The sequence below is a fragment of the Stenella coeruleoalba genome (assembly GCF_951394435.1).
Source record: "Stenella coeruleoalba genome assembly, chromosome: 9".
In the NCBI taxonomy this organism is placed as follows: Eukaryota; Metazoa; Chordata; class Mammalia; order Artiodactyla; family Delphinidae; genus Stenella; species Stenella coeruleoalba.
The window spans coordinates 41,654,613-41,672,560 of NC_137155.1; the positions used below are offsets into that span (position 1 = coordinate 41,654,613).

Consider the following 17,948-nt stretch of genomic DNA (forward strand, 5'->3'; position numbering starts at 1 on the left):
TCAAGATTGCTTTGGCTATCTGGGGTCTTTTGTGTTTCCACACAAATTGTGACATTTTTTGTTCTAGTTCTGTGAAAAATGCCAGTGGTAGTTTGATAGGGATTGCATTGAATCTGGAGATTGCTTTGGGTAGTAGAGTCATTTTCACAATGTTGATTCTTCCAATCCAAGAACATGGTATATCTCTCCATCTATTTGTATCATCTTTAATTTCTTCCATCAATGTCTTTTAATTTTCTGCATACAGATCTTTTGTCTCCTTAGGTAGGTTTATTCCTAGATATTTTATTCTTTTTGTTGCCACGGTAAATGGGAGTGTTTTCTTGATTTCACTTTCAGATTTTTCATCATCAGTGTATAGGAATGCAAGAGATTTCTGTGCATTAATTTTGTATCCTGTGACTTTACCAAATTCATTGATTAGCTCTAGTAGTCTTCTGGTAGCATCTTTAGGATTCTCTATGTATAGTATCATGTCATCTGCAAACAGTGACAGCTTTACTTTTCCGATTTGGATTCCTTTTATTTCCTTTTCTTCTCTGAATGCTGTGGCTAATACTTCCAAAACTATGTTGAATAATAGTGTTGAGAGTGGGCAACCTTGTCTTGTTCCTGATCTTAGTGGAAATGCTTTCAGTTTTTCACCATTGAGGATGGTGTTGGCTGTGGGTTTGTCATATATGGCCTTTATTATGTTGAGGAAAGTTCCCTCTATGCCTACCTTCTGGAGGGTTTTTATCATAAATGGATGTTGAATTTTGTCGAAAGCTTTCTCTGCATCTATTGAGATGATCATATGGTTTTTCTCCTTCAGTTTGTTAATATGGTGTATCACATTGATTCATTTGCGTATATTGAAGAATCCTTGCATTCCTGGAATAAACCCCACTTGATCATGGTGTATGATCCGTTTAATGTGCTGTTGGATTCTGTTTGCTAGTATTTTGTTGAGGATTTTTTGCATCTGTGTTCATCAGTGATATTGGCCTGTAGTTTTCTTTGTGACATCCTTGTCTGGTTTTGGTATCAGGGTGATGGTGGCCTCGTAGAATGAGTTTGGGAGTGTCCCTCCCTCTGCTCTATTTTGGAAGAGTTTGAGAAGGATAGCTGTTAGCTCTTCTCTAAATTCTTGATAGAATTCGCCTGTGAAGCCATCTGGTCCTGGGCTTTTGTTTGTTGGAAGATTTTTAATGACACTTTCAATTTCACTGCTTGTGATTGGTCTGTTCATATTTTCTATTTCTTCCTGATTCAGTCTTGGCAGGTTGTGCATTTCTAAGAATTTGTCCATTTCTTCCAGGTTGTCCATTTTATTGGCATAGAGTTGCCTGTAGTAATCTCTCATGATCTTTTGTATTTCTGCAGTGTCACTTGTTACTTCTCCTTTTTCATTTCTAATTCTATTGGTTTGACTTTTCTCCCTTTTTTTCTAGATGAGTCTGGCTTCCTGGTGGAGGGGACTAGTGCCTGTGTTCTGGTGGATGAGGCTGGATCTTGTCTCTCTAGTGGGCAGGTCCATGTCTGGTGGTGTGTTTTGGGGTGTCTGTGGCCTTATTATGATTTTAGGCAGCCTCTCTGCTAATGGGTGGGGTTGTGTTCCTGTCTTGCTAGTTGTTTGGCATAGGATGTCCAGCACTGTAGCTTGCTGTTTGTTGAGTGAAGCGGGGTGCTTGTGTTGAGATGGAGATCTCTGGGAGATTTTTGCCGTTTGATATTATGTGGAGCTGGGAGGTCTCTTGTGGACCAGTGTCCTGAAGTTGGCTCTCCCACCTCAGAGTCACAGCACTGACTCCTGGCTGCAGCACCAAGAGCCTTTCGTCCACATGGACACTCAAAAAAAGAGGAAAGGGGAACAAATCATAAATCTTGCTCTCAAAGTCCACCTCCTTAATTTGGGATGATTCGTTGTCTATTCATGTATTCCACAGATGCAGGGTACATCAAGTTGATTGTGGAGATTTAATCCACTGCTTCTGAGGCTGCTGGGAGAGATTTCCCTTTCTCTTCTTTGTTCTCACAGCTCCCAGGGGCTCAGCTTTGGATTTGGCCCCGCCTCTGCGTGTAGGTCGCTGGAGGGCGTCTGTTCTTCGCTCAGACAGGACGGGGTTAAAGGAGCCGCTGCTTCGGGGGCTCTGGCTCACTCAGGCCGGGCGAGCCTGCGGCGGTAGAGGCCGGCGTGACGTTGCACCAGCCTGAGGCGCGCCGTGTGTTCTACCGGGTGAGTTGTCCCTGGATCCTGGGACCCTGGCAGTGGCGGGCTGCACAGGCTCCCCAGAAGCGGGGTGTGGATAGTAACCTGTGCTCGCACACAGGCTTCTTGGCGGCAGCAGCAGCCTTAGCGTCTCCCGCCCGTCTCTGGGGCCCGCGCTTTTAGCCGCGGCTCGCCCCCGTCTCTAGAGCTCCTTTAAGCAGCGTTCTTAATCCCCTCTCCTCGCGCACCAGGAAACAAAAAGGGAAGAAAAAGTCTCTTGCCTCTTCGGCAGGTCCAGACTTTTCCCCGGACTCCGTCCCGGCTAGCCGTGGCGCACTAACCCCCTGCAGGCTGTGTTCACGCCGCCAACCCCAGTCTTCTCCCTGCGCTCCGACCGAAGCCCAAGCCTCAACTCCTAGCCCCGCCAGCCCCGGTGGGTGAGCAGACAAGCCTCTCGGGCTGGTGAGTGCCGGTCGGCACCGATCCGCTGTGCGGGAATCTCTCCTCTTTGCCCTCCGCACCCCTGTGGCTGCACTCTCCTCCGGGGCTCCAAAGCTTCCCCTCTCCGCCACCCGCACTCTCCGCCCGTGAAGGGGCTTCCTAGTGTGTGGAAACGTTTCCTCCTTCACAGCTTCCTCCCACTGGTGCGGGTCCCGTCCCTATGCTTTTGTCTCTGTTTTTTCTTTTTTCTTTTGCCCTACCCAGGTATGTGGGGGGTTTCTTGCCTTTTGGGAGGCCTGAGGTCTTCTGCCAGCGTTCAGTAGGTGTTCTGTAGGAGTTGTTCCACGTGTAGATGTATTTATGGTGTATCTGTGGGGAGGAAGGTGATCTCCGCGTCTTACTCTTCCGCCATCTTCCCAGAAGCCCAGAATTCTTTTTTGATGTATTGCTAATGGATTTTTAGATTTTGGAAACAAATTTACAATTCAGAAGCAGCTAATGATTTTTCAGCATTTATGATTTTCTTTTACCTTGTTCAATAAAGGCAGCATGTTAAGGCGAAAAGAGCATGGACTTCGGCATCAGGCTGATAGTGTTTTGAATACCAATCTGCCACTTGCTACTAGTGTGACCAGTTGGTTTATCTAAATAAAGAAAATCACTCCTCTGTTATAAGGTTGTGAGGATTAAATGAGGTGTTGCCAATGAACTGTATTTCATATGGAACATTATGATCATAACAGAGTATTTTATAGTAATTGTTGTTGCTAGTGTAATTATTAATAACGATTTCCATCCATAACAAACACTGGCTTAGCATTCTTTTCGACGTAAAAAGAAAAAGAGAAATAACGTTTTAGCTGTAGAATAGTAACCCTGTCTTTTGTGGTGTTGCAGTGCTTCTTATAGATAATGTTCACATAGGCGACATACTCTCACGGGCATATGAAACTTCCATGGGTTATAAGTAATTCCTGGCAAGCTGGTTATTTTGTCACTCTCTCTACTACTCAGGAAAGTATATTGGGTTACAAAAGGGATTTATTCATTTAACAACTATTTGATGAGAGCCTACTATATCTGAGGTACTTTCTTGATGAATGAAAAGGGATGGAATTAGCCACCTGAAGCATACAACCTAGTAGGTGTGAAAATGATGTTATTATATGAATAACCTTAAACGTGATCTAATTTTTCAAATGAATCATTTCCCAAACCTTGAAATTCTAACGTGTAATGAATTATTGTGCCATCCTTCACAACTAATTGAGATATTTCAGTATGTTGCAACTTTGGAGTTGAAATCTAATCTAAAGCATCATGATTTATGCTAAATCCGTCTAGGGAGCAAGAAAACCATAATAGGAGATGATAGCTAACATGTATAATATCTTATTAACAGGTAATCACAGAACAGGTAGTGTGGTGAGCATTAGATAAGCACTTCAGGATAGCTCTGCTTCTTTCACATTCTGGCCTGATATTTTAATGAAGAGAAACCCAACTTGAAACTAATGTGCATCCTTTTGGCTACTTTGACTTGTGCCCCCTCAACCCACTGCTTCCCTTGGAGGGCCTCTGGTGATTCCAAACTGTATCTAATGACAGTTTTCCTGTGGGAAGCACTTTGCCCTGGTGATAATGTTGTCTCTGACCATCTACTCATACATATCAATGTGGCTTTCGACAGCAATGTGGGAAGCCTTGCTTGTGACTGTGGTATAGAGATCAGCACAAGGGATTCTGGAAATGTATCATGGATGGCATCAGAGCAAGCTCAAGAGAAACAGCTTAAAACTACATAGATTCAGAAGATATATTTTGGGTAGAACATGGAGTAATAATAGTTTGTGGATTATTTTTCTTTCCTGTAAATATCAGTAAGACATTTTTAATAGTACACGTTCATTTGTAACAAAGGACACAGTTTAAGAATACAAATAATTTACCTTCTTTTTAGTTCTCAAAGTTCACCTCTTTTTCATTCTGAAGGATGGGACTTGTAAGACAATCTTCTGATTCCTGGAGCTCTTTTATTCTTTAATTTGGCTCTACTATGAAAAAGCTTTCATTTTATGGGCAAAAGGTAAGAACACAAACGATTGCACAGATATTTCCAGTGCACCATAAGGGATGAGAAATTACCGCGAAGTGCCACTATCCTATTTGCCTTAGGATTTTGGAGACATCTATTGGTTATGTTAAAATCTGCTTTTTTAGAACAATGAAAACACAAGGAGCCACTGGAGCATTAAGAAAGACAGTGTCGGTGAGAGATAGGTAATAGGTCATTTAATCAACATGTTTGAGAGCTGCCTTCTTGCAAAGCAATGCTCCCAGCTCTAGGGCCAAGTGGAGGCAGTTTCACGGTGCCACAAATAGGCAGTTCCCTTCAGTTAGTTCTAATTTCATGGTTTTTAAGGTGGTTCTAATTAGAATAAGGTTTAATTTGGTGACGTCTAAAGTATTCATGATTGTAATAAAAATTTCCCTAAATAAGCAAGACTTATACAATAAGCACAAATTATCTTTGAGTTTCGAGACTTTCCTGCTCAGTGTGCCTTTATCAAAACTGGATCCCCTCTGTTTATACCATCCCCAGTAATTTTTTTTTAAATTTATTTATTTATTTAATTTATTTATTTTTGGCTGCATTGGCTCTTCATTGCTGTGCTCAGGCTTTCTCTAGTTGCGGTGAGCAGGGGCTACTCTTCGTTGCAGTGTGGGAGCTTCTCTTTGCGGTGGCTTCTCTTGTTGTGGAGCACGGGCTCTAGGCGCGTGGGCTTCAGTAGTTGTGGCACATGGGCTCAGTAGTTGTGGCTCATGGGCTCTAGAGCGCAGGCTCAGTAGTTGTGGTGCACGGGCTTAGTTGCTCCGCGACGTGTGGGATCTTCCCGGACCAGGGCTCGAACCCGTGTCCCCTGCATTGGCGGGCAGATTCTTAACCACTGCGCCACCAGGGAAGTCCCCCAGTAATTTTTTGATATTCCATTTCCAAGGAGTTTGATAAAAGTTGGCCTAGTTAACTAGTTTTGCTATATATCTAAATTCTGAGAATCTTGAGGAAAGATGATTTCAGAGGGATGAGGGGAAGAAGGTTAGAAAGCAATATTCCAACAGCGCAATCACACTTTATCCCAATAAGGTAAAAACAGGGGAAGCATTTAAACAAGTTAATGTGGCCACAAAATCTAGGTGTTAAAAGGGCATGTGCAAAAGATGAAAAGAGGATAACCATGGGAGAATATGAAACTAGCAGATATTTGTGAGACATATTAAGAAGAACAAATTTATATCTTATTTATATTTAAAATAGATATAATAAAAAGGAACAAACTAATATCTTATTTATATTTAAAATAGATATAATAAAAAGGAACAAACTATTGATGCATGCAAAACTTATTAGATGAATTTCACAGACATCAGGCTGAGAGAAGCCAGTCTCAAAAGGTTACATACTGTATGATTCCATTTATATGACATTCTTGAAAAGACAAAACTGCAGTGTTAGAGAACAGATCAGTGATTAGCAGAGGTTAGGAATGAGAGGTGTGTGTGTGACTATAAATAGGTAGCAGTAAGGAGGTTTTTGGGGTGATAGAACTGTTTTGTATCTGACTGTGGTAGTGGTTACATGAATCTAATATGAGTCGGTGTCCATAGGACTGTATACCTAATAATAAAAAGTTATGTTTACTGTATGACACTTGGAAAATAAAATTAACGAAATAAAACTTCACAGAGGAAAAAAAGAGGTATAATAATACCAGGCTTATGGAGCAGTTGGTAATATTAACTGAGATCGTGTGGTTGTATGTGTGTATGTAAAGCACTCAGCACATCCTTAGTTGGTGCTCAAAGCACCAACTTCTCTGTACTTCTGCTTTTAGGTAAGTCATCAATCCTACCTGTACCTCTAGTTCCTTATCCTTTTTTAAAAATATAAAAAAATAAATCACACTGTTTTAGACATGCAGCAGATAGTTTGTGTGTGTGTGTGAAAGCTGGAAAATTCATCAGAACATGTTTTAGATACTTTTGAATAGATTTGATGTACAGCAGGGAATTTTTTCTGCCAATGGAATATTGCCTTCTAAGAAATCTCATTTGGTTGTTATGAGGATTAAATCTGGTATTGTATGTAAAGATAAAGTATACAGTAAACAAAAAATTGGCAGTCAATTTGCATTTGAATCTAATTCTGGTACTAGCCATTTTCACCTCACAGTGTTGTGGGAAATACATGTCAGTATGTTGTAAACTGTAAAGTATTATCTAAATATAATATTGTCTCTGTAGCTTACTATCTTTTAAATTACTCAATGCATACATAAAGTGGATATATCCAGTGTGTCATCTATTTAGATTGCTTACAGTGGTTTGTCTTTAAAATAATATTTTTCTTAGGAGCATCAATTTTTGTTGGAAACAAAGATCTCAAAAATATACTAGAATAAAATACTGTATGTGCTTTTGAGAAAATTGTGTGGCACTAAAAGAAAATAATTATTCTAAGCAGAAGGAAAAGCATATTTTTAGGGGAGTGTTTGCCTTCCTCATAAGTATTTCATTTAAAAAGCTTTGGAAAACTTATAATGAGATTTTAGTTTGTAAGATTGGGACATACTTGTCTTTTGACCATTTCTTGATTTCTTTTTTATTCTCCTATGAAATAAATGGTCCTTACCCAAAGGATGGTAATCTGTTCTCTTCTGGAACTATAGTGATGTCTGTTTGAAAGCCAAGATTTAAAAATATTCTTTTAGAGTACCACGTTTAGTGAAAAAAATGTAAAGAGAAGCAAGGATATTTAAAAAAAAAATGTGGTCTGTATTTTTTCACTACAACAGAAAAAAAGATAAAGCTATATTTTCAGAAGAACACCAGAGAGCTTTCTGCGAGAGTTGGCAAACGCATCAAGGCATTGTTTGTAGATATTATTCTTGATAGGTTTGATATACAGCATAGTTTTCCGAGCCAATGGAATATTGTCTTCTTACAGATCTCATCAGGCCAGCAGTGCTGCTGCCATGTGCTGGCTTATCAGCTCCAGCCAGAGTCTGCTGCACTTGCACGCACCTTCATAGCCTGAGAGGAAAATAAATTGTACCCAAGCAGTTAATAAGAAAGAATTATTGTGAGTGAGATGCATGACATTATGAGTGAGCATCGTGTTTTACAGACTAAATGTTGATTTGCCAAAGGGAAAAAAAAATACTCCCTATACACGAAATGAAAATTTCATTTCAAAATTGTCATCTTAAGTGTATTTGCTGGTTTCCTAGTTCAAGAAGTGAATATTATCTATTTTTCATGTGTCTTGGGGATAGTACTAAAGAGGCAGTTTGCACTTTCTGTGTTTTGCTAATGGACATTTTTATCCATTCCAGGTATTTAATGAAACATCTGTTTTTATTTATTGAAGCAGATATATAATACCTACAGGTACATAGAATGTATGCTTTAAAGCACCAAACATAGGAACGTAATCTCTAATGGCATGACTGAATTGCTTATGAGGAGCCTAAGGTCCTTATTACTTTTTTTCAATTGCTTGGGTCAGCATTTCTAATGTCAAAGTATTTGTGCATGGAGAGCCTGATTAGTTGAATTTAATAGGTGTTAACTGTTAATGTAAAGTATGATCTTTGCTAAAAAAGGGAGATGAAGTCTTAGTCCTTCTATTCTAATTAGTTATGGCCTCAGAAGTTTGTTAATATTTGATCACAGTCAAAGAGGTGAAATAACTTTTGTAAGGTCATAGAACTATTACTTGAAGGAATTATACTTCAGACTGAGAGCTGTCCAATTCTACTCAGAAAATGCATATTTTGAATTAATTTTGCTTACTCTGTGTTTAGAAACAGAAGAAACCAGATATAAGATAACACTATTTGCTGTCGTAAATGAATGCCAAATGTTTAATAGTTTGACCCAACAAAACAACATTTACTGCTCATTAAGAATCCACTGTGGATCTATGTAGCCCATGAACAGCTTTCCTCCACCCAGTGATTCAGGGACCCAGGACTCTTATTTGTGGCTCCACCATCCATTATGGCCTCAAAGTCATCTGGCAGGTTGGGGAAGAGGAACTGGAAAAGGAGCACCTGATTTTAAAAATCCTGGCCTGGAAGAGACACACACTGTTTCTGCTGCTATTCTATTGGTGAGAATGAGTCAACACACCAGAATATAAGAGGGGCTGAGTGTGGTAGGCAGAATTTTTGGATGGCTTCCCAAAGATGTCTCACCCTAATCCACAGAACCTGTGAATAAAATGAGATATCACTCCATGATTATGTTACATTAAATGTCACTGTTGCCCTTAAGATAGAGATGATCTTGGTGGGTTTGATCTAATATAAGCCCTTAAAACAGAGTGCTCTGCCTGGCTGATGACAGAAGAGGAAATCAGAGACACTCTAAGCACAAGGGGGGGATTTGACAGCTGTTGCTGGCTTGACTATAGAAGGAGTCACCTGAGAAGGGGTGACGGCAGCTTCTAGAAGCTGAGACAGCCTTCAGCTGACAGACAGCAAAGTGGAACCTCCTTCCTACATCTGTAGGAACTGGATTCTGCCAACAGCCTAAATGAATTTGGGGGGGGATTCTTCACCAGAGCTTCCCAGTCTGGCTGAAACCTTGAGAGACACTAAGCAGAGAAAGTAGCTGAGCCACACCAGCCTTCTGATCTAAAGAACTGTGAGCTAATAAACCACTAAGTTTTATTCAGCAATAGAAAACTAATCTACTTTGAAATGTTCTTATTAAAAGAAAAGATTCCTGGATTGCAGCCCACGGAGAATCTGATTCAGTCTGGAAATCTGCATTTTTAACAAACATGCTAAGTGATTCTGCTTGAAGATAATACAAGGATCACACTTTGAGAAGAAAAAAGAAATGTCTAAGTCAATGAATGGTTTTCAAATATGTATTTTTTGGGGAAAAGTGTCTAGGGTGTAAGTGATTCACAGAGAGAACTTATTCAAGGTCTTGACCTTATTCAAGTTTGGGAGGTTGGCTTCCAGAGTGTCTGGATTGGGACCCAGAGAATCTGTACTTTCTACATTCTCCCTAAGTGATTCTGGGCACCTTGCATTTAGAAATCACTTTCTTAAGGCTTATAGTATCCTCCCTCTGTAAGACCATGCCGTGGGAGACCCAAATTCCAAAATTTAGAAAGGCATAGCTACCAGAGAGTAAGCTGAGGAGATGCCACCTGAACATTTTTTCCCCCCTCTTTTCATGTCCAATCCTAGAGCAAGAATGGCTTTTCTTAACTTGTGTAGATAATAAGGAGTATGGTTTTGCTTTTGTGAAAAGTTTTTTTTTTTTCTTCTGAACGTTTTGAAAAGCATTAAACCTCTCCATGTAATGAAATATGCTTTTATTTGGAGACAAAATGAAAGAAAGAAACAAACAATAATTAAATCCTCTAAATAATGTGAGCTTTGTGGTTAAATCTCCCTGCAACTCCTTGAAAATTTAATAAGGGAATAAAGGCTGTTTTCCATTTGTGTAATACAGTGCCTCATTTCTCTTCTCTATGAAATTGTCTCTGGCTAAAGAGTGCCTCACAATTTAGATTGCTGAGTATCTAGCTTGAGAGAATTTTATGCATCTATTTTTTAACTCAGGTCACTCGTGTACAACCGTATTATCTTACATCCAGGTAGGATATAAAACCAGGAGACTAGGTGAGGGGAAAAAAGTCAGGAATGAATGTCATATTATATGATCCAATTACCCACAGTCCCTGACTTGCATATGCCTGACTTATGAATGTCCTTGCATTTACAAATGGGTTCCTGAGAGAGGGTCAGCAAAATTCTCTCTTTCTCTCACCCCTGTCCCTTTCTGTTTTATTCATAGGTTGAGCACTTTTAGAGCTATAGCAAAGAGGTCGGCGTCTTACTGCTGTCCCGCATCTTCATACTTTACCATTTCTTAATACTAACATTGGAAGTAGTAATGTATAGGAAAAGAAGCAGGAACTTTAGGGGGGAAAACATGCAAACTTCATTCCAACTTTATTTCTTACTGCCTCATCCTCTTCCTCAGCCCTCACAATGCTTTTTTTTTTTTGCGGTACGCGGGCCTCTCACTGTTGTGGTCTCCCGTTGCGGAGCAAGGCTCCGGACGCGCAGGCTTAGCAGCCATGGCTCACGGGCCCAGCCGCTCCGCGGCATGTGGGATCTTCCCGGACCGGGGCACGAACCCGTGTCCCCTGCGTCGGCAGGCGGACTCTCAACCACTGCGCCACCAGGGAAGCCCCCACAATGCTTTTTTATAAAAAACTGTAAAACACATATTCACCTTTGCCAACTGCTTCTCATGTCCGTGTCTCACCCCAGAGCCTCTCTCTCAGGCAATGGGCACTAGATTACTTATGGTCCAGAGTTGATGTGCCTCACTATTGAACAGAACATAGTAGGAGAGGAAGGAGATGGAGTTCTTGCTCTCACTGGGGGAAAATGTGCTGTTAACAGCTCAGGCTGGAACTTGAGATATATTTTTCTACAGAAACAATGATTTGGATGATGGTTACCATTCATCCTATTTTGGATGTGGTTAATACATATTTTGATTTTAATAAGATATTGATAGTTATCTTTGGAGCCCAATCGTAATGTATAAACTACCTCATGAACAATAACTTGCATAGAGTTGGTGTATGAATGAAATAAAATGAAAGTAGAAAATGAATGTAAAGTTCCTATCACTGTGTTTAACTCACAGTAGACAACTGATATTTTTGTTTGCTTTAAAGATTATTTCTCTTTCTTGTGATTTTTTTTCCTGTGAGAAAAAGTTTTACAAATTCCAAATGACTGACTCAGAAATAAAATTTTGAGATGTAAAAGACATACCTCTCTTTAGGTCTTTCTGCACCCATAGTGCTCACTGAGTGGGTGTGGTCGTCATGCACTCAGGACTGAGCTGTTAGTCCTCGGACAGCCATTCCACAGGCTGACTAGGGGTTGTAACGCACTGTGGTACAATAGGCTTTTATTAAGCCAGCTGGGATATCCTACCAGAATGCTTTTTTTTCCCCATAAAAATCTGAACTAAGGGACCATTATTAATCAGTGCACTTTACTGGAGCTGAGGGCCATGTTAAGGAGCTGAGGCCGGCAGCCTTCTTAGGCTGGGCAGGAGGTCGGCTGGCTGAGTGGACTGCTGGCAGGATGAGGATGGCACAGGTGCAACCTCAGAGAGGAGCACAGGCAGGAGACCATGGGGCTGCTGAGCTATGGGTCCAATCGCCTTGGCTCCAGACTTTCCAGATCCCAGTTCTCGTTTGCCTGAGATTCAGCTACATTTTGATTCTATTCTTGGATCGAGACTTCATGGTTTCCTCCAGTTCTCTGTGCTCCTTCTCCCTCAGCCCTGTTCTTTGCGACTTCGACTCAAGCAGCACCTGCTGTATATTTTGTTGAGCTCTCAGTCTGCCACGCTTTCTGGAGTTTCTTGGTATAATTTTGATACATGTAGAAAGAGACTGCAGTTTTTGAATCCATGCTAATTATGTGGTTGACTCAGTACCCAATATTAAAGCTGGACTTGGAATATATGTCTGCCTTTAACTTTTTTATCTTGATTGTTCCCGTTCACTTAAGAAGCATCTCTCGGGCTTCCCTGGTGGCGCAGTGGTTGAGAGTCCGCCTGCCGATGCAGGGGACACGGGTTTGTGCCCCAGTCCGGGAAGATCCCACGTGCCACGGAGCGGCTGGGCCCGTGAGCCATGGCTGCTGAGCCTGCGCGTCCGGAGCCTGTGCTCCGCAACGGGAGAGGCCACAGCAGTGAGAGGCCTGCGTACCGCAAAAGAGAAAAAAAAAAAAAAAAAAAAGCATCTCTCTTCCAGAGCTCACACTGATTTTACAGTTCTTAGAGAACTGTGCTTATTTACCCTTTGCACAGCTATTAAGTTATTAACCTCTGTTGTAGAAAATCTTTTAGGTAGTGTATGAAATTACGGAAATTAGGACCAAAGTTGGTAAAATGAAGGAAGCATCTCAAACTTGTATGTGAACGAAAATTAGCTTTTATTTTAACTTTACTTCGTGTCTCTTTCCGTTTCCTTCTAGGTTGTTTTATCTTGAATGAACTGCTAAATCTCTAAGCATTACATTGATTGTAATGCAACAGCTCCTCCTGTGGGCCCCAGGAGTTAGCCAGGGATCTGAACTCAAGTTGACCACTTTCTAGTTGTATCCGGGAGGGTCAATTCATTTAGTTACTTAAGAGCAAGGAGCTTTTGTTTCTGCATACATGAGATGCATCAGTTTCTTAAAAGTTCCAAAACTGATAATATTTGTTATATCCTGTCAGAAAAAACATTGAGGTGAATGAAGAGTTATTATTCTGACTTCTCCCTTGTCAGTCCTGTTATTAGGATGTCATAAATATTTTGATTCAAATCCTCAATAATCTTCTCTGCTACTTCAAGTATACATCAATGTAGCGCATAGAACACGTCCTAACACATGTTGAGAGCTCAAAATATCTTTCTTGAGTAAATAAAATAAATCATATATACTTTTGTACATATGTTTTTTTTCCACAAAACCCATGATCTTTTTACTTTTTACTTGTTTTTTTTACAAAAACAAGAGCATACTGCACACATTATTCTGTGGTATGCTTTTATTGATGTGATTTCTAATTGGTTCATTTTTTCTGCCACTAAAAGCGATACTGTAATAAACTTCTTTGTACATAACATCATTATGTGTAGGTGCTTTCCTTTTTTACAAGATACATTGCTAAGTAGGCACTTTAAAGGTGGCACTTTAAAACTTTCAATAGGTATTGTCAGATTATTTTTCCAAAATTTTGTAGTAATTCACGCATTATTTTGTAGTAATTCACACCGTCTATGTATGGGCTGCTCATTTCTTAAAATAGGAACATTAATATCTAAATTATAGGATTGATAAGAAGATGCAATTAATCTCTCACTTTCCCTCTCTCTCCATAGATTTGGTACCTAGCACATAGTTGCACCAAAAAACTATTTTTCTTCTTTTATTCTCCATGCCTTCTTGTTACTGAAAGTGTCTCATGAAAACTTTAGTATTTTTGTAACTGCCTTTCTCAGTTGACTGCCATTAGAAAAGTGATATACGTAGGAAATAGGATCCAACTTACAGTCAAACAGTTTCTGGTTATGTAAGTGACTCTTCCGATGAACCTTAAAAATTGTGGGAGAAACTTTCTGTTGACCAAAAAGCAAACCCTAAGGTTAGGTGACTGTACCTCCCAGTTTTCCCAGCACAATCTCTGTTTCATTTGCTGCTGCACTATCCTTTTTGCTTTGTGCTTTTTTTCACTTTCAAAAGTGCCCTAGTTTGAACCATAAACTATGTGGTTATCCAACCTGAGGCTAAAAATTGTCTATTTAAGCCACTAGGAAAAGGGGCAGATTAAAGCCTAAAGATAAAATTGGGGAAAAAAAACACTTAAAAACTTTACCACAGAGGGACTAAGTCACCCAGAGTAAGCAGCAAGATCTGAAAAGCCTAAAGCATTAAAGAAGAAGAAAATGGAAGTAATCAATTAAACTTTTTTTCTTTTGCTTGGATGAGTGAAAATGAAAGCTTCCAGTTGAGTATGTCTCAGAGATTATCCTAGTTAATGTTAGGATGAAGATTTATATAGTGTACTCATTATTGCTTTGCCTTGGGAACAGAGAAACGTGGAGGGTTTTTAAAGTAGGTTTCTGTTTTGTTGAACAGGTATTTTTCTCTTACGACTTGGTTCCACTATATGATCACATTTCTTTGCATAATTTGTATTTGATATATGTATGAGTCCCCATTTTGAACAGACCATATGGGAAGCTCCACGAGTGCCCTGGGAACCAGGAGTGTGCGGTGATTAACCATGGGTTCTGCAATTTGTGCAGCAGATGAGCAGAGCTGTGAAATAAAAGACATCACCCAATTGTTTTGTTGCCCTTATTTTGTCCTTTGTTCGTTGATGCTTTACTAAGGACAAAAAAGTAAACCAAAATGAGAAGTCCCAGAGAAGCAAGGAAGAGAAATGGTAGAGTTTTTCATAATACATTCGAAGAAGGTAGGCTATTCATTGTTCGAACTTTGACAGCCAGAAGAGTAAATTTTGTGAAAATGAAACTAAAAATATGGTTACTGGTTTCTCAGGAAGCCCAAGGAACTTTTTTATTTTTTATAAAGTTATTTATTTATTTTTGGCTGTGTTGGGTCTTCGTTGCTGCACGTGGGCTTTCTCTAGTTGTGAGTGGGCGTCTCATTGCAGCGGCTTCTCTTGTTTTGGAGCACTGGCTCTAGGCACGCAGGCTTCAGTAGTTGTGCCTCACGGGCTCTAGAGCGGAGGCTCAGTAGTTGTGGCACACGGGCTTAGTTGCTCCGTGGCATATGGGATCTTCCAGGACCAGGGCTCAAACCCATGTCCCCTGCATTGGCAGGTGGATTCTTAACCACTGTGCCACCAGGGAAGTCCCAGCCCAAGGAACTTTTAACATGTGTGAGACAATGCAATTGACAGCAACTGGTTTTGTAATTAAATTTGGCTTACCATGTATTTATTTAACAAGTATTTTATATGCATATGTTATTGGAGGCACTATTGTCAGGCATTGAAAAGAATGCAGCTACTTATCTTTAAAAAATTTACAGTCTGTTTGTGGAAACCATTCTAACACAAGAGTAAATATCTAGATGAAATAATAAGTTGAAATTGAATCCCTATAATATATTTAGCAATATATCAGTTTCAGAATTTAATATTTGAAGTTCAAATTTTCTTAACAATGTTTAACCAAATTATTTAATAGACATTGAATAAAAATGAAACAAATTTTCTGTGCTTTGAAAGACATGCTTTACCTTGTTAGTCCAGGGTTGTATAAACTTGGCTAGCTTTCTCTATAATAATAGTGTTTCTTAAATTTGGCAAAAATCAAAACGATGTGGCGGGTTTGTTAGCAGTTGTCTAATAGGCCCTTCAATCGTCCTTTACTCATGAATTTAGTGCGCTGAGGTTCCAGTGCAATGAAAAGGTGACAAATATGAGTCTGTAGGAAGAAACTTAAGAATGGATGGCGTTCATTCTGTCCACTGACCTTCCTTCCAATGAGCAACCTTTTTCTGAAACTTATGTTAGTTAAAATTTCCAAGTGTGCACCTTCTCCAATGTTCTTCCAATTTGTCCTGCATCTTATAATAATCTGAGACACTATCCAGAAAAGGAGGACTTGAGACTGTTAATAGTGTGGTAGGAGAGGGGGAGGGACATTTTAACCTCCCTCTCAGTGACTCCGTTTAGCCTTTAATCCTTTCCTCATGCATGTTGGACAAACATGTCAATGATACTATAATTCACCATGGTGAAAGTTCTGGTTGGATTTAGGGCCTCCTGATTTTGGAACTTGTTCTCAAAGTAAATCATGCCTAAAAGGTGGTAGAAAAGCAAAGACCTTGGTATTTTTGTGGAGTGGTAGTCACCATGTGTGGTGGGGGGAAAGACATTTTTAACCCCTGTGTGTAGCCTACAGTTGTGTAATGTCGGGAGGCCCATTTTGAGCCTCTCGACATTTTGTGTTAGCACTATCACACATGCTGTCTCATCCTGCCCACAATATGAACTCCCTACATTTTCATACCTTCCCAACTACAGAAAATGGTTGCTTGATGCTATTTAATCATAGTTATCCACTATTTTGGGATTGTTCATTTGCATCAGCTGTCTTGTTTGATCCCCACAAGTCCTACCTCATCATGGATGTCTTCTCTGCCACTCCAGTTTAAACCAGGACCCCTGGTCCTACTCTCTCAAATTATCCTGTGTTTTTCCTCCATTTCACTATCACAGTTTGTAAGACTACAAGACTTTCAGCTTACATGAGCAGGAGCAACTCCAGTTCTTCAACAGTGCACCCTTCAAATCTTACACAGTGTTTAGAATATAGTACATATTCAGTGAGAGTTTGTAGAGTGAAGAAGTAGAATGAAATCCAACTGCGTGTAGCAACACTGGAAACTGCTGCCTACTTCACATGCTTAAAGAACTGAGACACATTGAGCAACAAGACTTTGTTTTGCACTCTGCTTATCCAGTTATATTCAGAGTCATGGTTTCTAAAAATAATTATACATGTAGCTAAATGAGAGTGGAATGTGGGGTCATCCTAGTTTTATTGAAAATCAGAAAGGCTTTCGTTATTTTCTGGCCTAGGTAAAGTGAAGGAGAATCTGGAAATCTTTTCATTGAAATGTTAAAAGTGTTACATATTTTTTGAATAAGTGAATCAATGAATATTATTATAGCATTTTTTGGGGTTTAATACCTTTCTATGAAACATCTGACATGGGATTCTGTAAACTACAGTGTACTCATGAGGTAGTTCCAGTTTGGTGAAAATTGTTCCTTTGCTTTCTTTTTAGGAAATTAAAGTAATTGAGAAAGAAATATCAATGAGAGGACTAGAGAAAATCATTCTAGAATACTCTCAATGGTAAAGTGAATGAGATTGAGAACTAAGTGTGTAATCAGTAATAGAATATGGATTGGAGAATAAAAGCAACTGAGGCAAAGGGAAGGGAGGTGAGCAAAGCCAAGGAAAAAGACAGTTGTATGGAGCATCTCACTGGGACAAATGGGAGCTATTTTTTTAAAACAGAAATTAAATGTTATGTTGTGAGAGCAGGCAGTTATTCCCCTACTTTCTGTTACAGGATGAACATACATTTGACTTGGGTTTTACAGAAAACTCTTAAGCCTGATGGCCACACAGAGGAACAACAGTTGTTAACTCTCTGTGGGGAAATAAGCTACAATGTAAGTAGTACAAGTGCCTATTTAGCCACTGTTAAAGGACCTGATTGAAAATAATTGCCTGTATCTAAGGTTGAAATTTAACTTGGTTACATCACATAACTATGTCAATAACCTCTGAATAAGGTTACTTATGGCATTAAGAAGGTATAAATTGCTAATTAATACTTTATATTGAAATTGAGTTACCTAAGATTTTGAGGAAATGTTCAGTGAAATAGTAGTGGGTACTAAGATTTCAAATTACTCAGATTTCTAAAGGTGATACAACTCAAGAAAGGAAATTTCAGCCAGTAACTTTAAAAGTCTGTTTTAGAGAGAGTAGTGAGTGTTAATTAGATCAAAATTTCTATTACCTCTAGAAGTGCATTCTTTGATTAAATACAAAGAACTTAAAACTTTGTACTGCCAAATTTGGCTTTCCCTTCAGGAGTTTTGAATAAGTGAAAGAAACAGATTAGAATTCTCTGAGTTTTGTAATCTAAGAGTTTTA

At 39.5% G+C, this 17,948-nt stretch overlaps 1 protein-coding gene across 1 annotated transcript in view; it reads left to right on the forward strand.

Annotated features, from left to right (window-relative positions):
- Positions 1-17,523, forward strand: part of NDUFA4 (NDUFA4 mitochondrial complex associated) — a 133,608-nt gene extending 116,085 nt beyond the window's left edge. Inside the window, exon 5 of the mRNA XM_079931065.1 lies at positions 17,356-17,523. Within this exon, the coding sequence (XP_079787191.1) occupies positions 17,356-17,506 (151 nt within the window). The 3' untranslated portion in view covers positions 17,507-17,523. The remainder of the gene's footprint in view (positions 1-17,355) is intronic.
- Positions 17,524-17,948: the final 425 nt, after the last annotated feature.